Source organism: Gymnogyps californianus, chromosome Z, assembly GCF_018139145.2.
Source record: "Gymnogyps californianus isolate 813 chromosome Z, ASM1813914v2, whole genome shotgun sequence".
In the NCBI taxonomy this organism is placed as follows: Eukaryota; Metazoa; Chordata; class Aves; order Accipitriformes; family Cathartidae; genus Gymnogyps; species Gymnogyps californianus.
The window spans coordinates 33,276,369-33,293,266 of record NC_059500.1 but is presented as its reverse complement, the minus strand read 5'-3'; the positions used below and the strand labels follow the sequence as shown (position 1 = coordinate 33,293,266).

At 41.4% G+C, this 16,898-nt stretch overlaps 1 protein-coding gene across 2 annotated transcripts in view; it reads left to right on the top strand.

The window, feature by feature from the left end:
* Window positions 1-10,705, top strand: part of MARCHF3 (membrane associated ring-CH-type finger 3) — a 78,075-nt gene extending 67,370 nt beyond the window's left edge. The window contains exons 5-6 of one of the 2 annotated variants that reach the window (XM_050913260.1): window positions 5,039-5,248; window positions 10,243-10,705. In XM_050913260.1, the coding sequence (XP_050769217.1) occupies window positions 5,039-5,248; window positions 10,243-10,401 (369 nt within the window). In that variant the 3' untranslated portion in view covers window positions 10,402-10,705. Of the gene's footprint in view, window positions 1-5,038; window positions 5,249-8,783; window positions 8,839-10,242 lie in introns of those variants that run through there. The other variant, XM_050913262.1, reaches the window with a different exon arrangement.
* Window positions 10,706-16,898: the final 6,193 nt, after the last annotated feature.

The following is a 16,898-nucleotide window of genomic DNA, read 5'->3' as shown; positions in this document are numbered from 1 at the left end:
GGTTTTGCGTGGAGTTTTAAGTATCAGGTAAAATTTTGGAAGCCAGTAGTGGGCTCATAGACCCGCTAGTCTCCCAGGGACTGTTGCAAATCCACATTAAGTTCCTGAGCACTAGCGCTTGCATTCAGTTGAAGGAAGAATGGAGACCGAGACCCTCTGATGAAGGTCAAGGACTCAGTTTAATCTTTCTAGGGCATATATTAATTTAAATTCAACTCTGCTTTGTGAAGTAACTGCAACAAATCCTTGTATGTGTATTACACATGTCAGCGTGTGAGGTGAAGGAGTCTCAGGTGTGTTAACAGTGTTTTCTCACGTCAAATGCAGTACATCAAAAATCCCTTTCAAAACGTAAGCGAGTTTCTTCATAAAACTGTGTCAGCTTTGGGGGTTTTAGCCTATACCGCTCTTCTCGGGAGGCTGTTCCAAAGCTGGATCCTCTGAAGGCTAGGAATTTTTTTCTGATTCTTACCCTATATTTATTTATGGCCAACTATTATCCATTCATTCTTAAGCCAACATTGTCTATTAGCTTAAGAAGCACTACTCCTTCACCGATGTCCCCCTTCAGTTCTCCCTTCTTTTGGCCATACCCAAGATGCATTTAGAGCGTGACTTTGCTGGGAGAAGTGAGTCAAACTTTTAAAATACCCTCTTGTGGTGCGGGCTTGCCATTTTCTTGATGCCCTTCCTGTTTTCCAGTTGAAGCGATTCTGTCTGAGCACATGAGGAGATCACCAGTGTATCTCAGAGGAGCTTTTGCCACTGCCTGCAGGCTTAAGCACATGTTTGCTGGGCAAAGAGACGCATGGCCGAAGATGTTGTCCTGCCCAGACCGATTGCTGCGGCTGCCCTTTGGGGAGTGCCCGTTCCCTGGCAGAAGGATGGTCTGAGTCATTTCAGCAACACCTGCCCTGTTTAGCTGAGCTTGGCTGAGCGGAGGGCCCCTGTGCTGGAGCAGTGCGTGTGGTCCATGTGACCGTGGCAGCAGCACCCACTGCCAAAGGGATGGCATGGACAGCTGGGGGAGCAGAGAGGTATCATGCAGCCACAGCCGTTAGCTCAGGGTTTGGGGGGTGTTTTGCTTCTGAGCAGACCCCATTTGGTATGTATCACTGTGAGGGACGAGGTGGGACTCCACGTTTCTTCGAGCGGCTGGATTCTCGTCAGGTGTTTATTAGTCTCCAGGCACAGAGTTTCTTTCCTTGTGTCAGTCATGAGCCAATATTGGGTTGTGCATCAGGCGCTGCGCTTATCTGTTCTTGAATTTGTGCTTGCTGCCATTGCTGAAGTCAATTCGTGTGTTGTTACTGTGGCTCTCCACCTGTGTATCAGGAACAGGAATCACTGTTCACTTTAAGATAGCACTCAATAAGATATTGCTTTGCCAGGCAGGCCAGCATTTTGCTTCAAACATGACCCTTTTTATGACCTCTTCCCCCCTCCCCTCCCAAATGGAAATTATTACTGTGAAAGTCTCAATTTATTGCAGAAGTAATTGAGCACATTGACACATTTTAATCGGACAGATTTCAGAGTATCATAGTGCAGATCTGACAGTTGCATCTGGCCTTATATCTAGTTTTTTGCCAGCAGGGTAGTCTCTACTGTACTGCCATGCTAATTAATCAGCTAAACACTTTGTTGGGATCGTTGTGTGGGTTTCAGTTTCACAAAAGGATTTGCTGACTTGGCTTTTTAGCTCTAAAGTAACTTGACAGTGCACATTTCCAAAACAAAAGACTGAAACCTAGAATCTAAACAGAAGCAGATTTAGAAACACGTGTGCACTGCTTCAGGAGAAAAATACGTGCTGTGACTGAAATCCATACAACCATTGAAATTACTTATTTGTTGCTCTTGACTTCCACTTCAGAACTAGCTAATGAAATTTCTCCAGCTTTTAAGGTTAGACGGTAGAATGCTGGGGGTTTTATTTATTATTTAATACTGCTCTTGTCTGTCCTAGACTCATCTAATATTTGAATTGCTTGGATTTGATTCTTTGTTCATATGGGTCAGACAAGACCTAAGGTGTGGGGAGCCATCAGCCTGTGAAGCAGTCTCACACCATTTTTGTCTGCTCAAACTTTCAGTCAAGTTAGGTGGCACACCATAAAATGCTGTCTTAATTCAAGTGCATTGTACCATGTCTCATGAAAGTCATAGGGCAGAGACGATAACACATGCCTTAATGTGTGTGCTTCCTTGCACGTATGTATGTATTCTTGCTGTTCGTCCTTCTCACTCAGATCAATAAACAATATTTCTTGCACTAGCTGAGCTGCATGGATGCCAAAGGGATCACAACAGACTGCGATTTGAGGACGCAGCCTCCACTAAATGGACTCTGAAGTATTGCAGTGCATTCTTCACCGCCCACTTACAGGAGGGACAGTCACCACATAGCACTGAGACGAGATACTGGCATTTTAAGGTCTGCCCTGGGAAAGTAGTGAACACCTGCAATTCCCATTGAGATCAAGGAGAAGTGCAGGTGCTCAGCAATTCTCTTGTGGGTCACCTTTTAAACAAATACTTTTCACAAAACCTTTTCACAGTCACCTTTAAAAGCAGAATCTCCGCTACCAGGCGCTTTCAGTTCCTCTCGTTTTCCTGGTGGTTTTGCATTACTGGGATTTGTGGAAATTGAACAAGGTGAAGGTTGCAATCAGTCCTGTCTAGAAGCAACCAAATATAGCCTGGAACTGTTATGCACACACCCTTGGGGGTGTTTTTAAGTAAATGGAATGAAAGCTCCAAGGAAAGTGGTATGAGCCTTTCACACATGACTTTATAGCATTCTCTATAAAGTTACAATAAAATAAAAAGCGTTCAAATGTAAATGTATGTCTCCTTATTTTGTACAAGCTCTACTGAAGCAAGCTTTGCTTACAGCCTCTTCCTGTTCTCTCTCCCACACTGATGGGGTGTGGGGGTGAGTAAGCAGCTGTGTGGGTGCTTAGCTGCTGGTTGGGGTGAACCCACCACACCCAGTATTCTGGTATTTTAAATAATCTTTAGCTTAAGACACTGCGTGAAAAGGAAAAAACCAATATGGAGTCTCCCTCTTTAACTAGCATCTTCCCTTACAACTTCTTGCTTATAGTAGTACATAGCAGTTATGAAGCACTTCCCACTTCCTTAGGATTTTAAAAGTATTCAAGCAAATTAAAAGCCTACATCCTGCAAAAAATGTTTATGCACATGTTTTTGTGTTCTCCTAAATTCCTGAGTCATACATGAAAACGGATCTTAGGCTGCTGAGTTACTCTGCTGCAGTTAAACCTCACAAAAATCCTGTGAAGTAGGTAATTTATTGTTTCCATCTGAGAGATGGTGAGACTGAGGCAAACTTGTCTACTGATTTGTGTCTTTCTGCTAGTGCCAGCTTAGTGACTACCTGTTCCTGGTTGCACTCAATTTCTTGACTGTTGTTTTACCCCATATGAAGATGGAGAGATAAATGCTCTATGTTTTTATGGTGTGAGCAAAGTGGGAAAAGATGAAGCAGGGCCTGAAAATAATAGAGGGGTAGGATACCTAGATGAGAAATATTCATTAGCGTGCACAATGCTCTTCGCCTTGCCCTCTCTTGTCAAAACTCTTGAGTCCTGCTGCTCCTCTGGGGCATTGCTGTAGCACTGTAATAGGGAAGAAAAAAACCAGAGGTGGCTGGGAATAAAGGACATTAACTGGTGAAGGGATGAAGTTGCCTCCTCAACCTTAGTTTCTGGAGCTAAAGAGACAGGACTTCTACTGCCACGTATAATACGCTGGGAGGAATGAGAGGGCCGAACAGTTTAAGGATGCAGGAGCCTTATCCATGTCCGCTGGCACAGAGCTGCAGTGGCTTTGGTTTCTTGTTGCGCTGATGACAGATAATGCAATAGCTCCCTGGAGAAGCATGACTTGCCTTGCCTTCAGCATGGCCTCCGCACTCAAGAGTTGGGGGCCTGGGAGGGACGTGCCAGACTGGGAATTGATAGCCTGCCCTGTGCCCAGCTCCGGCCGCACAGGCAGCTGGGGTTATGACAGCTCACTCCACCTCTACTGCTCATTCATGGCTTTGACTCCTCTGCTTAGATCGTGGACTCTGGGGCAGACACAGTCCTGTGTCGTACGTGGTGTGTTTGCCCTCGGTGGCTAGGGTAATACGTACAGTTCCCAGGCTGGTTGGGGTTCCCAGGTGCCACAGTAAGAAATATTTCCTATCCTTGGTAGTACCGTGCATACGGTTATATGCTCAAAGAACAAAAAAAATAAAAAGATGCTGCAGAGCAGTTTTGACCAAATCCTACAGCTTACATTGGCAAAAATTGCAGGGCTTAGTAGTCTTCCTGTTCAAATATTGACTTGAGTGATGAAGTTTTTTTATTAAAAGGTCTCAGTGTACTGTTGTAGGCTGAACTTCTTTCACCTCTGCTATCTAAAATCCTGTTTATAGAAACGAGCGTGTGGGCTTGATAACTGTTTAACCTTCACTTCAGCAGTTGACTTTCAGGCACTCTGTTTTGCAAGATTAATATCCTCTTAATAAAAGTAACCTTGTGTGCATTCTCGCATGCTGATATCTGAAAGCAAGTTGAAAATGGCTTTGCCAATATTACAGGCAGAATGCAAAAAAAAAAAAAGTCTTAAAATAGCATACAAAATACTAACAAACATTTCCTGCACTCTTGAGTTGGAGAGTGTGTGATTCTTTCCACATTAAGAAGGGAGTTTCTCAAACAGTTCAGCAGCCGAATGCCAGGGGCTGCACTATGCAAAACACTTCCCCTTCTCAAGGCAGCTTTTACTACAGCTGAATAAATGATGCAGTAGGTACGTATGGCTAGAGGTGCGCATCAGCAGGCAGAGAGCAGGAGGAGTTCAGGTGGGAGCTCTGTAGGGACAGGCAAAGCCACATCCTGCATCCCGCGTGTGGTCCAGGTTCCCTCCTCAAAGGGGTAGGTCTGTGTTTTGCAAGCGAGCAGCTCATCTCGGGTAAAACATCCTCCCTGTGCTGACACTTGCTTTGTCTGCGTTTTGCCTGCAGTGGCTGAGGAACCCAGGCCCCCAGCATGAGAAACGGACTCTCTTTGGAGACATGGTGTGCTTCTTGTTTATCACTCCACTGGCAACCATCTCTGGCTGGTTGTGTCTACGAGGAGCAGTGGACCATCTGCACTTTAGTAGCAGGCTAGAAGCTGTTGGCCTCATTGCACTCACTGTCGCACTCTTCACTATTTACCTCTTTTGGACCCTAGTAAGTATTGATTTTCTATTCAACTCACAGGAATAAGGGAAAGAACAAATCAGAAAATTAATTACACAGAGTGCTATAGAGCAGGTGGACCATTGTACAAAGCATTGCTTATATTTACTTCTGTACTGATAAATTTAAGTTACATCTGCAAGAAACTTCTCAGTTCCACACCATTCAAGTTGTCTGGAAACCCAGAAAGACAGTTTGCCTTTGGGGTCAGTAATTCCCAAATCCCAGACACCAGAGGGGATAGCAAGAGGGAGACAAGGAAGTAACATGGAGCAGTTCAAGACAGATGCTACAGGAGGGAGTTTCATCAAAGATATGTGCAAAAGGTGAAGGCACAGTGCACAGAAAAGCTTTAGGTGAACAACCTGGCTGCCACAGAGGATTCAGATTTTATTCTAATCCAACATCTGGCCAATTTTACAATTCAAAAGCCTTGGATGTGGTTGCATCCCATTCTTTCCCCATTCTTCGTGCTCGTGGCGCTGTGGGAAGTTCGCGGCAGAACACACACCCAGGTCTGTAGAAATGTAGCTGCCTTTGCAGTGCTGATTAAATGGCTGTCTTATTCCCATCCTGCATCCAGGTGTGCTGTCACTTGCGTGCCAATCCATCCTAAAAGCCTCTTGTTTTGTGCCAAGTTGTTAAACTGAGATCAGTTCCTGACCACAGCGCACCAACAAACAGTTGGCCCAGCAGAAATGAAGGGAACCCGGAGGACAGCTGCCAAAATAAGTGTTTATGAAGCCATGGTGTAGCAGTTCACTGAAAACCCCAGGTTGCTGTTGAGTTTGACATTTCACACCTCTAGCTCTGGTGGTAGAAGGATAACAGAACAGTGGATGCAGACAGGGTGCATTCACATTAACAGGGTAATGCTTGTGCGATAGTGCAAGGCTGTGCTGCTGTAAGAGGAAAAGCTCATCTGAGCCTGTGCTGCCCTAAGTGGGGACGAGACCATCCTGCCTATGGTGCTGGCACAGCCACTAATCCCACAGGGCCAGCATCCAGCTGTCCCCCTCAGCAGATATGGCCACACTGTATGGATGACATCTTCCAGCAGTTTTTGATCAGTATAAGCTGCTGAGGAGGTGGCACTTTAAGAACTGCATTAGTAGAGCTAGCCCACAGCAAGAAACACCTATGCTGAGCCCAGAGTAAGCTTGGAAAAGGGGAGGTGGGAGGAAACACAAAAACCCCACACTATGAGCTCCAAGAAAGCTATGAAAGGTAACATCTCATTTACTTCATTCATAACAGTGAAACCCTGTCTCATCCATAGAGGACTGCAGGCTAATTTTAGCAGTGCACAACAGTATGGAAAGCTCAGATTTTTGTCTCAGCCTCCTGCAGTTTTTGTTGTTTCTGCTTCCATTTTCTGTGAAGCAGCAGCAGCATTCCCCTTTGACAGGACGGCCATTTACTCCAGCAGTGAGGTGGCACTTGTATTTCCTGCAGTACTGTGTATAGACACATCTGTCAGGTACTCAAGCGAAGGTTATTCAAATTTCCTTTGTGTATGACTGTCTTAGAAACCCAAATGCTGTCCAATTTACCTAATATACATAATTCACAAGCACCAAAATGGTTGGAAGTTGGAAAGGGTAGTCTGGCTAAGTAGTTGGATTTAATTACCCATGACACATGGACGTATCTGACCCTGCTCATTAAGACTTCTGCAGCATCTCAACTCTAGTCCCTAACACCGTCTATTGCATTTGCATTTTAAGTGGCAAAAATCCCTTCTATTCACTTTATAACTTTTACCCCTTCAAGAGCATAGAGAAACGTGTTATTGGCACTTGGAGAATATGGTGATAGTGAGCCTGATGTAAATGCGCACCTTTGTTGATTTAATTGAAATACAGTATCTTTAATGTCCGCTGAATTGTTGAAGATGTAATTCCACTCTGATTTATTATTCAGACCAGCAGAAGGTGGATGGGCTAATGAAGCACTGTGTTCATCAGGGAAGGGCAAGGCAGGAAGCCTTTCAGGGCACTGTAACCCTCCTGTTCAGCATGGGGTTACTTCAGTGGGCAGAGCAGAGAGACATAGTGGCAAGGGCTCTGAGGCTCACTTCACAGTACAGAAGGTGCCTTCATAGCGTTAGTTCTGGATAGAAGACTTTTGAGGAGGTTTAAGTATATCTGCAGATTAAGTCAATAGGCTTGAGTGACAGTGTTTTCACATGCTTTCTCAGAGGGCAGATTTGCAAAGTCAAGGTAGAGATTTAAAGCAACTACTTTACAAATGGCACTGAGCACCCTACACATGGAAGACATACACACTCTGCTCAGCAGGCTGAGACCCATCAGTCATGCAGGAAAGCCCCAGCCTGCATTTGCCTTGGGGAGGCTCCACGCTCCCCTTACCATGCAGCAAGGAAATGGACCCACATGCAGAAGTGCTAACCCCATCAAGTGCTTCAGCACTGCCCTTTAATTTTCAGAAATGGGAGAATCCTGTACTGCTTGCTTAGTTATGGCTTTGCAGGGAATATATTGAGTGCTGTGGGGTAAATTACGCACAACATGTGATATAATGCTCCTTTAGGTCCTGGGAAAATTAAGGAAACTAAAACTTAATTTTACTTCCAATATATCAGCTTATTTTCTCTTGACGCAAAAGCTGGCATATAGATTATTTACACACCACAGTTATCCCAGTGAGCAGAGAACAGGAGAGATGTTATTTTTAGCATCCGAGAAGCTATTTTATCCCTTCCCCTAAAACAGCCAAGTTCTCCATAAAATGCTGTTGCTTTTCCTCTGCATTTAATCACTGTAACTGATGTACACACACAAAAAATGCCTGCTACTCCCAAGAAGAAAGCTTCAGACACAAAACAGAGATTGCTATTTAAACTAACAATTCGGGGCCCCACTCTGCTTTCTCTTGCACACAGGTAGTCTTGACTCCTGTAAGATCAAGTAGCAGCATGGAGTACAACAGGATTTGGCCCTATAGCTTCCAGTATAACATAATGGCTGGTTTAAAACAAAGGCTAGCCCAAATTAATTCAGAGTAAGTTAGAAAAATAGACACCCCCCTTGCTATCCTATTGAAGAGGCGAACAAAGGAGTTCAGTGTGCCAAGGACCAATGTAAATCTGGCCTTTGTTCAGCATCTCAAGGGTTTTGCATCCAGTGTTAACAGCTTAGGGTGAGTAACAGTGGCTCTGCTGAAATTCAGTAGCTGACATCACTTGGAAACTGCCTCCAGGCAAGAACCCATTGTAAACAAGCTGTCAAACTTCACTAGGATATCCTGTGAAATGCCTTAAACAAACAAGCAGTTAAAGCCTGGCTTAACAGTGCAGCCATTCCTCAAAGAATCTCACAGTGATGCTACTTGAAAACTCAACCTAAACTAGCTCACTCCTCTGAAGTAGTCACTGCATTTTGCATGGCATTCATCTTTGCAGGTGGTTCCCCCCCCGCCCCCCCGCCCCGCATGATTTCTGCTGATACTGCAGTGCCTTTTTAAAAGAGATTTCTCATGTTCTTTCATATACGATGTTCCACAGGAATGAAGATGCAGAGTGCTTTACCTTCAGGGGGAGCAGAGGAGATTGAACGGTGGGGAATCAATTCGTCTGTTGGAAGAGCTGTCTTTGGGCAACGGCTTAGTGAACAAAAGCTCTATAGGTTTCCCTCGTTAACAGCAGACAGTTGTATAAAGATCTAATAAAAAACCCAGAAAGTCTTTTTTTGTCCCTAGTAGGATTTTATAGAAAGGTAAATGATTTATTTAGTTAAAAGCACCCTTTTTGCAATAAGGAAAGGGTTCTGAAGGCTACATTCATAGGCATGTATATTACTTAATATCCCTTCCATACCTCACTGGCAGCCAGCCTGTCATTGCTGTAGGGGTAGGAAAGCAAGCATGCACAGCCTTTTGACAGCAGCATGCACAGCCACTTCTTTGCAGAGTCAGCAGCATCTTCCACACATCTGCGCAAACCAAGCATGTTACCTCCAGCCTTTGCTGGAGAGCACCCTCTGCTCTCTGAACAGCATTGACTTACAGAAGTGGCACAGGTGCATAAAAATCAGTGACAAATGACCAGCTGCACATGAAGACAGAACAGCTAACAAGACAAGGTTCCTCCTGTGCTCACTGCCTGGCTCCCTCCTGCCCACAGCTGAAGAACACGATAATTGTCATGTGGCACATTTCACACAAAAGGTCCCAAGCCAGTTTACAGGTTTTTGTTTGTTTGTTTTTTTAAAAACTGCACATGTACATCATCTTACATAGACATAACTCTCACTACACTTGGTTGTCACTAAAATAAGCAGTAAACTATTTTAAAAAAATATAGGGCCAAGCTATATCTGTAGCAGTCAGTCGTTTCTCTTTCACTATTAGCAGAACCACACTAAGGCTGAAATTGGTTAGCTGATAACAGTAAAAAAAACCTCAGACAGTCTAAACTGAGATACACGCATGTTGGCAGATGACTCACACTCACCTTGTTGCATCTGTGCAATCTTGAATTTGATGCATTCAGCAATAAAGCATTACAGGGTAGAACATACAACCCTGTCAGTGTTTGCACACAGCTTAGCTACCTGAAAGCCTTCACCATCCAGCCAATTACAATATTTGTTAGTTCAACAACTTGCAGCATGATAGTACCCCAAACTCATTCTCATTGTAAGTGGCTGCCAATAATTCTAGTTCTTGGGAAAGACAGAGGCAGGATGTCTGATTTTTCATGTTATAAAAAAGGGAATGAGAGGTAGGCAACAGCAGAAAGTAGGGCACAAGGCTGCTTTTCTTCTCTGCTGTGGCAACTTGGGGAACAAGCCATCTACATGCTAGGTCTCATCTTTGCCTGCCACTTTTTGCTCATTTTTATCCTGCCCAATTAGGCTGCTTAGCTTTTTGTTCCACTTGACAGCGTTTCCCCCGAAACACCAATTGATTCCTTGGAGGACCGCAGTGACTCTAAACACAGTGCATCTCTCTTCTCTCCCCAGGTATCCTTTAGGTATCACTGTAGATTATACAACGAATGGCGTCGGACCAATCAGCGGGTGATACTCCTAATCCCAAAGTCTGCCAACGTCCCTTCCCACCAGCAGTCCCTGTTGGGCCTGCAGTCCCTCAAAAGGAACTCAAAGGAGACAATCGTTTGATTTGGGCAGTTCTGCACAGGGGCCATGCACTGAAAGTATTTTGCTTAAACTCATTGGGGTCAGACACCGTCCAGAACCCAGGAGCGTGCTATTCTGATTTACAAACTCTTTGTAGAGGAATAAATCACTGTTTAAATTCAAATCATGGATGCTGCAATCATATGATATTTGCTAAGCTGCCAAACTTGTTTATTTAGCAGATACTCTATGGAATTCTACAAACACGTGTTAATACCTACATCAAGTGATGCAAACTTTTTTATTGTTTAAAATATTAAACTATGATAATTATCAATGCAAAACAGGTTTAAAAAGTGCTTTGTTTGTATCATTTCCTCTTCCTACAGTATTATTTCTTTAGGTAGCTGGACAGTAACCACTGCTGTTTTTTCCTTCCTAAAGCACAGCAATGCCATTCCCCCAGTTGTTTTATTTGAAATATCCAATGTTTTGGATTATTAAAATTTGTGTGTAATGAGTTCTACAAATTGGCATATTATTTAAATGCTACAAAGTTATCAGAAAGTGATCTTCTCTGTTTCCTATTTGGCAGGGAAGTTCCAATATGAAAATTCTTCAGTAATAAATTTAGCATGTGCAAAAGAAAGAAATGACAAATTGCAATAATATTCCTACTCAAAAGTATTCTGGTACGTAGCACTCAGGAGAGAAAATACTTTTTCTACTCAGAAGCAACAAATTAGGCACCACATTCTGCACTGAAGTGCACATTCTGCTGGTGTGAATTCAAACTTAGACAATTTAGTCTGCATTTACACCAAGCTGAATTTAACCCTAATTGTAAGACTTATTTTTGTCAGGGAAACTCTACATACATAATGAATGAGATCATTAGACATGTTTTAGGAAGCAGGAACTTGTCTTGCATAAAAATTCGCATTATTTTAAGCTGCAGAATTTTCAGGTTGACAGGTAGATTTAGCAGAGTGTATGTAAACCCTGACCTCTCATTGTAGCATTGAGACTAAGGCTCTTTTTAAAAAATGTAATACACAGCCTGCTACGGTGACCAAACTGAATTTGGAGTGTAAAGACTAGACTTTATTCCTGGGTGGCATTATCTATTTCCCCTTACTTTTATGCTCCATTCATTCAGCAATTCTTCACTCTCAGACACACACTTATGTAGAGAGACTTGTTTTACAGAACTACAAAAAATTTCATTAACAAATACTGCTAGAATTAGAAATTGATATGTAGCCCCTTTGAATAGATGACTTTTTTAGGAATGTGCATAGATAGCAATGCCACCATGTGCTTTGCTTTCCAAACTTTGCAGGAACTGAAAATAAAAAGGAACACGTAGCAAGAAGGCTAATAATTTATAATTCAGATAGTTCAAGGTATTATGGGTGTTTACCATCAGATAAGAGCTTATTTGATGTTGTGTGCACTCCATGGGAGAAAAAGCTTAGTACACAAAACCAAATCTGTTAGCTTCTTTATTCTGTCTTTGGACCAGCCTAGCTGTACTCATGTTATTTAACAATATTCTTTGTAACTGTCAATTTCATGGGGATATAATAATCAACTACCTATATAAAGCAATAACAGCCTCATTCAGACATAAAATAGTTTGACAGCAAGCCAAAACGTGTAAGAAAATCATGAACCTGTAGATCTATGCTCATTAGTCTGACAATAAGGTCAGGGGTTGGTAATATGTTTGGCAGCAAATACCTGCTTCTCTTTCAGAGAAAACTATACAAGATTATTAAGACATAGATACCACAAACTCTGTGATGGCCTAAAACCTGTAGTGCTTTTTTTTTTTTAAACCCTCTTTCCAAAGGCAACTAACTGTCTGGATAGAAGACTGAACATGCACGTAAGCAGAGAGTTCTGGGTTAAAAGAGAACCGGCTAGCCAGGGGCACAGAAATGAAGCGAGTCTACCTGGGTCAGGACACTGTCAGTGTTTTAATGCTTACACATTTGCTTTAGGTAGGCTTTCTTCAGAATTCTGTTACTACTTTTGCTTCTTTGGGAGATACCACAAAAAGTTGGCCCACGAAAGAAGTGTTATTCTTAAGGAAGTACTATTCTTGGTTTTGTTTCATGAAACTAGGATGATACGGAATTAAGTAGCAGCTAGGAAAACAATTATGCAAATCAAGCTGCAAGGTATATGCACACAGATCAGCATAGTAACTTTGCCCAGCTCATCCATGTTATTTCGAATTTCATTTTTTGTTTAAAGACAGCTTATTTAATCTGAACAAGGCATACTGAAGCAGCCAGAGAGAAAGTATGATCCGGTTTGGCAAATACATTACTATAGTTTCTCTGCTTGATGCACAAATACAGCAAAACTGACTGGTGAAGTCACTAGCAATAGTCTCCCATGCATTTTCTTGGGAAAAAAAAATGCCAGAAAAGATCCAGTCACACACTTATCCTTTTGCATTAAACCCATGCAAAAAAGCATACTTCATATTCTTCCTTGTTTTTCCTAAAACATAAGAACAGGAAGGTGGTTGATATTAATTCCTATTCCCACTTCTGTTCTGAACTAAAGACTTGCAGACAGAAGGCTCCTCCTGACGGGGATGGCTTTTTCTTCCACTAGTTGAGGCTGTTGCCACACCAAGTCCAAATTTCGATTAACAATTTTAAAACTGGATCATTCCAGCAAATATTCTACAACAGCAGCAATACTAATTTTGATCTGAATAGATGTGAAAGACAAAATTAACTGCAGCAGTAGCTACAGCTAGCAAAGCTCCTGGCAGTACAATGACATCTTTGCTATACTTAAAGAGTTTCCAGTAAAGCAAAAATAAAAGTTAACTAATTAAAGGACGGGGGAGGTCTTTTATTTATTTGTTTATTTTTAAATAATGTCACTCAATTTCCTTCCCAGCAACATTATGCTTTCTTCTCATGCAGCTGGCCTTGCCATTTATGTTCCTTTTCCATGTAAGAAGTTATATAGAAGGACCATTATATAGAAGGAGCAGTATTCAAATCAGTATTTTAAGCTGCAAGTAATAAAAGCAGCAGCAACTTAAGCCACCCAAAAAAACCTTCTAAGAAGCTGCAGACATAATACAGTTTTGTTCCTTCCTTTCACACCCTGCTTGCTGATGATAGAGATTGCCGTCCTAAGCGTATAAAGTTAAACCCAGGCAGAGGTCACTACAGTTCAGTATTAATGATGAGTGCAATGCAAAGTGAGGAAGTTTTACTTCTTCTGCATAGCCTTTTCCCTGCAAGACTAGTCTATCACATTACATAAAACAACAAACAAGACAAAATTAAAGTAAGGTTAAGCAGTGGTATTTGACAAAATGACAATGCTGAAAAGGTACGAGATGCAACAGCAGGAAGCTATGCAACATCTCACTTCCTATTGCAGTGAGAAAAAACAGAGGAAGCGGCAGTATAAACCACTTAGGAAGAAGGAGGGAAAGCACATTCAATGGCCAGAAGAAACTGATACAGAAGGATGTAATCAAAGATTTAGAAATACCATAACCTTCTGTTCAACTGGAAGGAAGTCATGGCATAAAGTAGGATTAAAGATACTTCAGGTTTTTCGGTTTTGGTTTGTTGGTTTTGGTTTTTTTTTTTTCCCCTTTACTCAACCATATAGTTCTGCCAGACTGAGACTTCAAACTGTCATTTACATTTCATTTATTAAAAACAGCTTTGCATCAGTTTCACAATAGGAAGTCACACAGGGCAATGTCACAACTCAGTACATAAAGGGAATCAGGGCCAATATATGCAACTGGCCTTTGATGCAATGGATACCATCAGAAAGATATGAAAAGCTACTGGGAGAAACACTTATGCACTAAAAGAGAGCTAAAAAAGCTCTCCCTTTCAAATGAAGGTAAGTTTAAAAAAATAACTGTTAATAATTAAGCTCTTCATCTGTTATTGTTTATGAAATCAAGCTCCATTTAACACACAGCTGGTTAATTAAACAAGCATTTTCCTTGCAAACAGAATTGAGTATTGCCTATTTACTGCCAAATACTGGTTTGGGGTATTCAAAAGTATCTTTAAAAACTATTAAGACAATGCAAAACATACAACAGAAGCCCCTAGCTTTATAATATAAATACCCAGCAGGCCCATAAAACAAGCCAGCCTACAGTATGGGTACATGGTACATAACGTAACTGACGATGACACCACACTGCATACTAATTCATGGCTGTTATTCCACATTTCAAATTTCATTTCCACATCCATTTCCACATAAGAAAGCTTCTTCAAAAAAATCAAGAGTTACATCTCTCAACAGCTGCCAAGTTTGTTAGTACTTGCGATTGCTTTCAGTTCTTAAGTTTTTTTACTGACACCTCATTTACTTATACCTCATTGCAGCAATGCTACAAAACATTTTTTCCTCCCGTTGATGGTGAAACGTTACAGAACTGATTGTGATTTTTCTTCAGCTCTAAGTGTACAAAATACTTTCCCAATAAAACTTGTTAAAATACAGAATCAATGTTGACATTGTATCTACAACATCCCATTACAAACAACAAAACACACCACCTTCAGAAACAAGACGCTACAGTTGCAGAGAAAACCAACTTTACAGTTTCATTCCGTGACTTACATTATGGAGGTCAGACTTGCTTGCCAATAATCTTTTCTGTTCATAAAATGCAACAGGCAAATCAGCTACGAAAATTCACATCCAAGAGGTAACTGATAAGTGTAGGAAAATCCTATCAAACCATCAGCTTAACCTGAAATGTGCCTTTATTGATGCCACCAAATGTAACTTTTCTTTCTTCAGGGTTAATCACACAGAGAACAAGCCCTGTATTTATGCAAACCCATAAAAGGAAACCAGAGGAGAGCAGCAAAGGACTCAGAGCAATAAACGCACACTAAGCAAAACCTGAGATAAAATAGCTCACTTTTGCCATAATCCTATGATGGATCTAGTTGAATATTATAAATAATTAAGTGTCGCAGTGTTTCCTTGAGGCTAACCACCGTATACCAGCAAAGGCTAAATAAGCATTCATATCCATCATACATAGCCTCCATTCCCTTTATAAAAATCACCAATCAGTACTAGTTGTCCTATTTGAGACAAGAGCTTTAAAAGCTTTTATTCCCCATCAACTACTTACTTTCTTTGCCTGGAGAAAAATACTTCATAGCCAATTACCACGTAACCATAGCTGCAAAAGCAGCAATCATTTTTTTTCCCTACTAGAAGTACCTATACTGCTTATAGTGCAGTATGAATATAAAAGGCACCGTTTCACAGATTTGGAGTTTCCCCATAAAACAGGCTTTTCACTCCAGCAACCCTCAAATTAGTATCAAAATGATACACTGATAAGATAGTTAAATTTCTCCATGAAAATTTAAGACCAGCATTTAAAATTGCTTCTTTCACAGAAGCAGACAAATGAATGATTAGCATCTGTTGAACAGAAAGGTATTTACATTATTTACATATTCATTTCTCTTTCTATATTTTGCTGTCTGCTTGGGCAAATATGATGTAGGTATATGCAGCAGGGATAAGGAAGTCAGAGGCATAAGGCAATTTGTAACATAGAGCTACAATTGACTACATTGTGTAAAATAATTTGTACCACAGGGCTACAACTGATTACACTGGGGTTTATTAATGAACTTGTCCACTATAAACAAAGAATGCAGTTCACAGGTTTGCTGCTTTTGCTGTAAACAGACTCGAAAAGCAAACTTCTATAGGAACAGGACCAGCTGACAGGAATGCATACCTTGCCTCAAGAGTGTTCATCATACAATACTAGTGCTGTACAAGTCAAACCACTTGTTTCCTGAACAGATTCTTATTCTGGTTTTCACAGGAATGAATCTATTTGAGCAGATACATTTCCAGTAAAGTGTTTTTCTAGTTGCAAGCAGTAAGTTAAACAGTTTTCACCTGCCAGGATGATACAATTTGTATCTCGTCAACTGTGTAACAGATCAGTATCAGATAATGATAATGCATACCTGTTGCCAACTCCAGAAAGGACTGAGTGTACCTAAGAATAATCTTTACATATTACTGTAAGAGTAGTAATAAAAAGACCTGCCAAAATTTTAATCACAAGTTGAACACGTCTACAGAGTTAACTAGAATATCATTTGCTTCTTATATGGCTCATTACCCAACTAACAACATCCAGAAAACATCAACACATTTCACATAGCACTGCATATAGCCAATTAGCTCATTTTTTGGCGGTCAGATACCTTTACCAAATCCATCAGTGTGCCTTCTCTCACCTGGACTAGTATAGATTATGGCAGTTAGCACAACAGTTGAGGTGGTGTATTTTGAATGCAGTTCCAAACTAACACGAACAAGAGCTCTCACAGACATTGTGTGACAGAGGAGAAAAAAATTAGCATTGCCATAAAAACTTGCATTTGCTGCATACAGTGGCATAATGCATATCCCTCCACAAGTTTGAGGCTGGTGTCTTTCAGTACAGCAATGAAAGGCCCATCCTACCTTGCAGT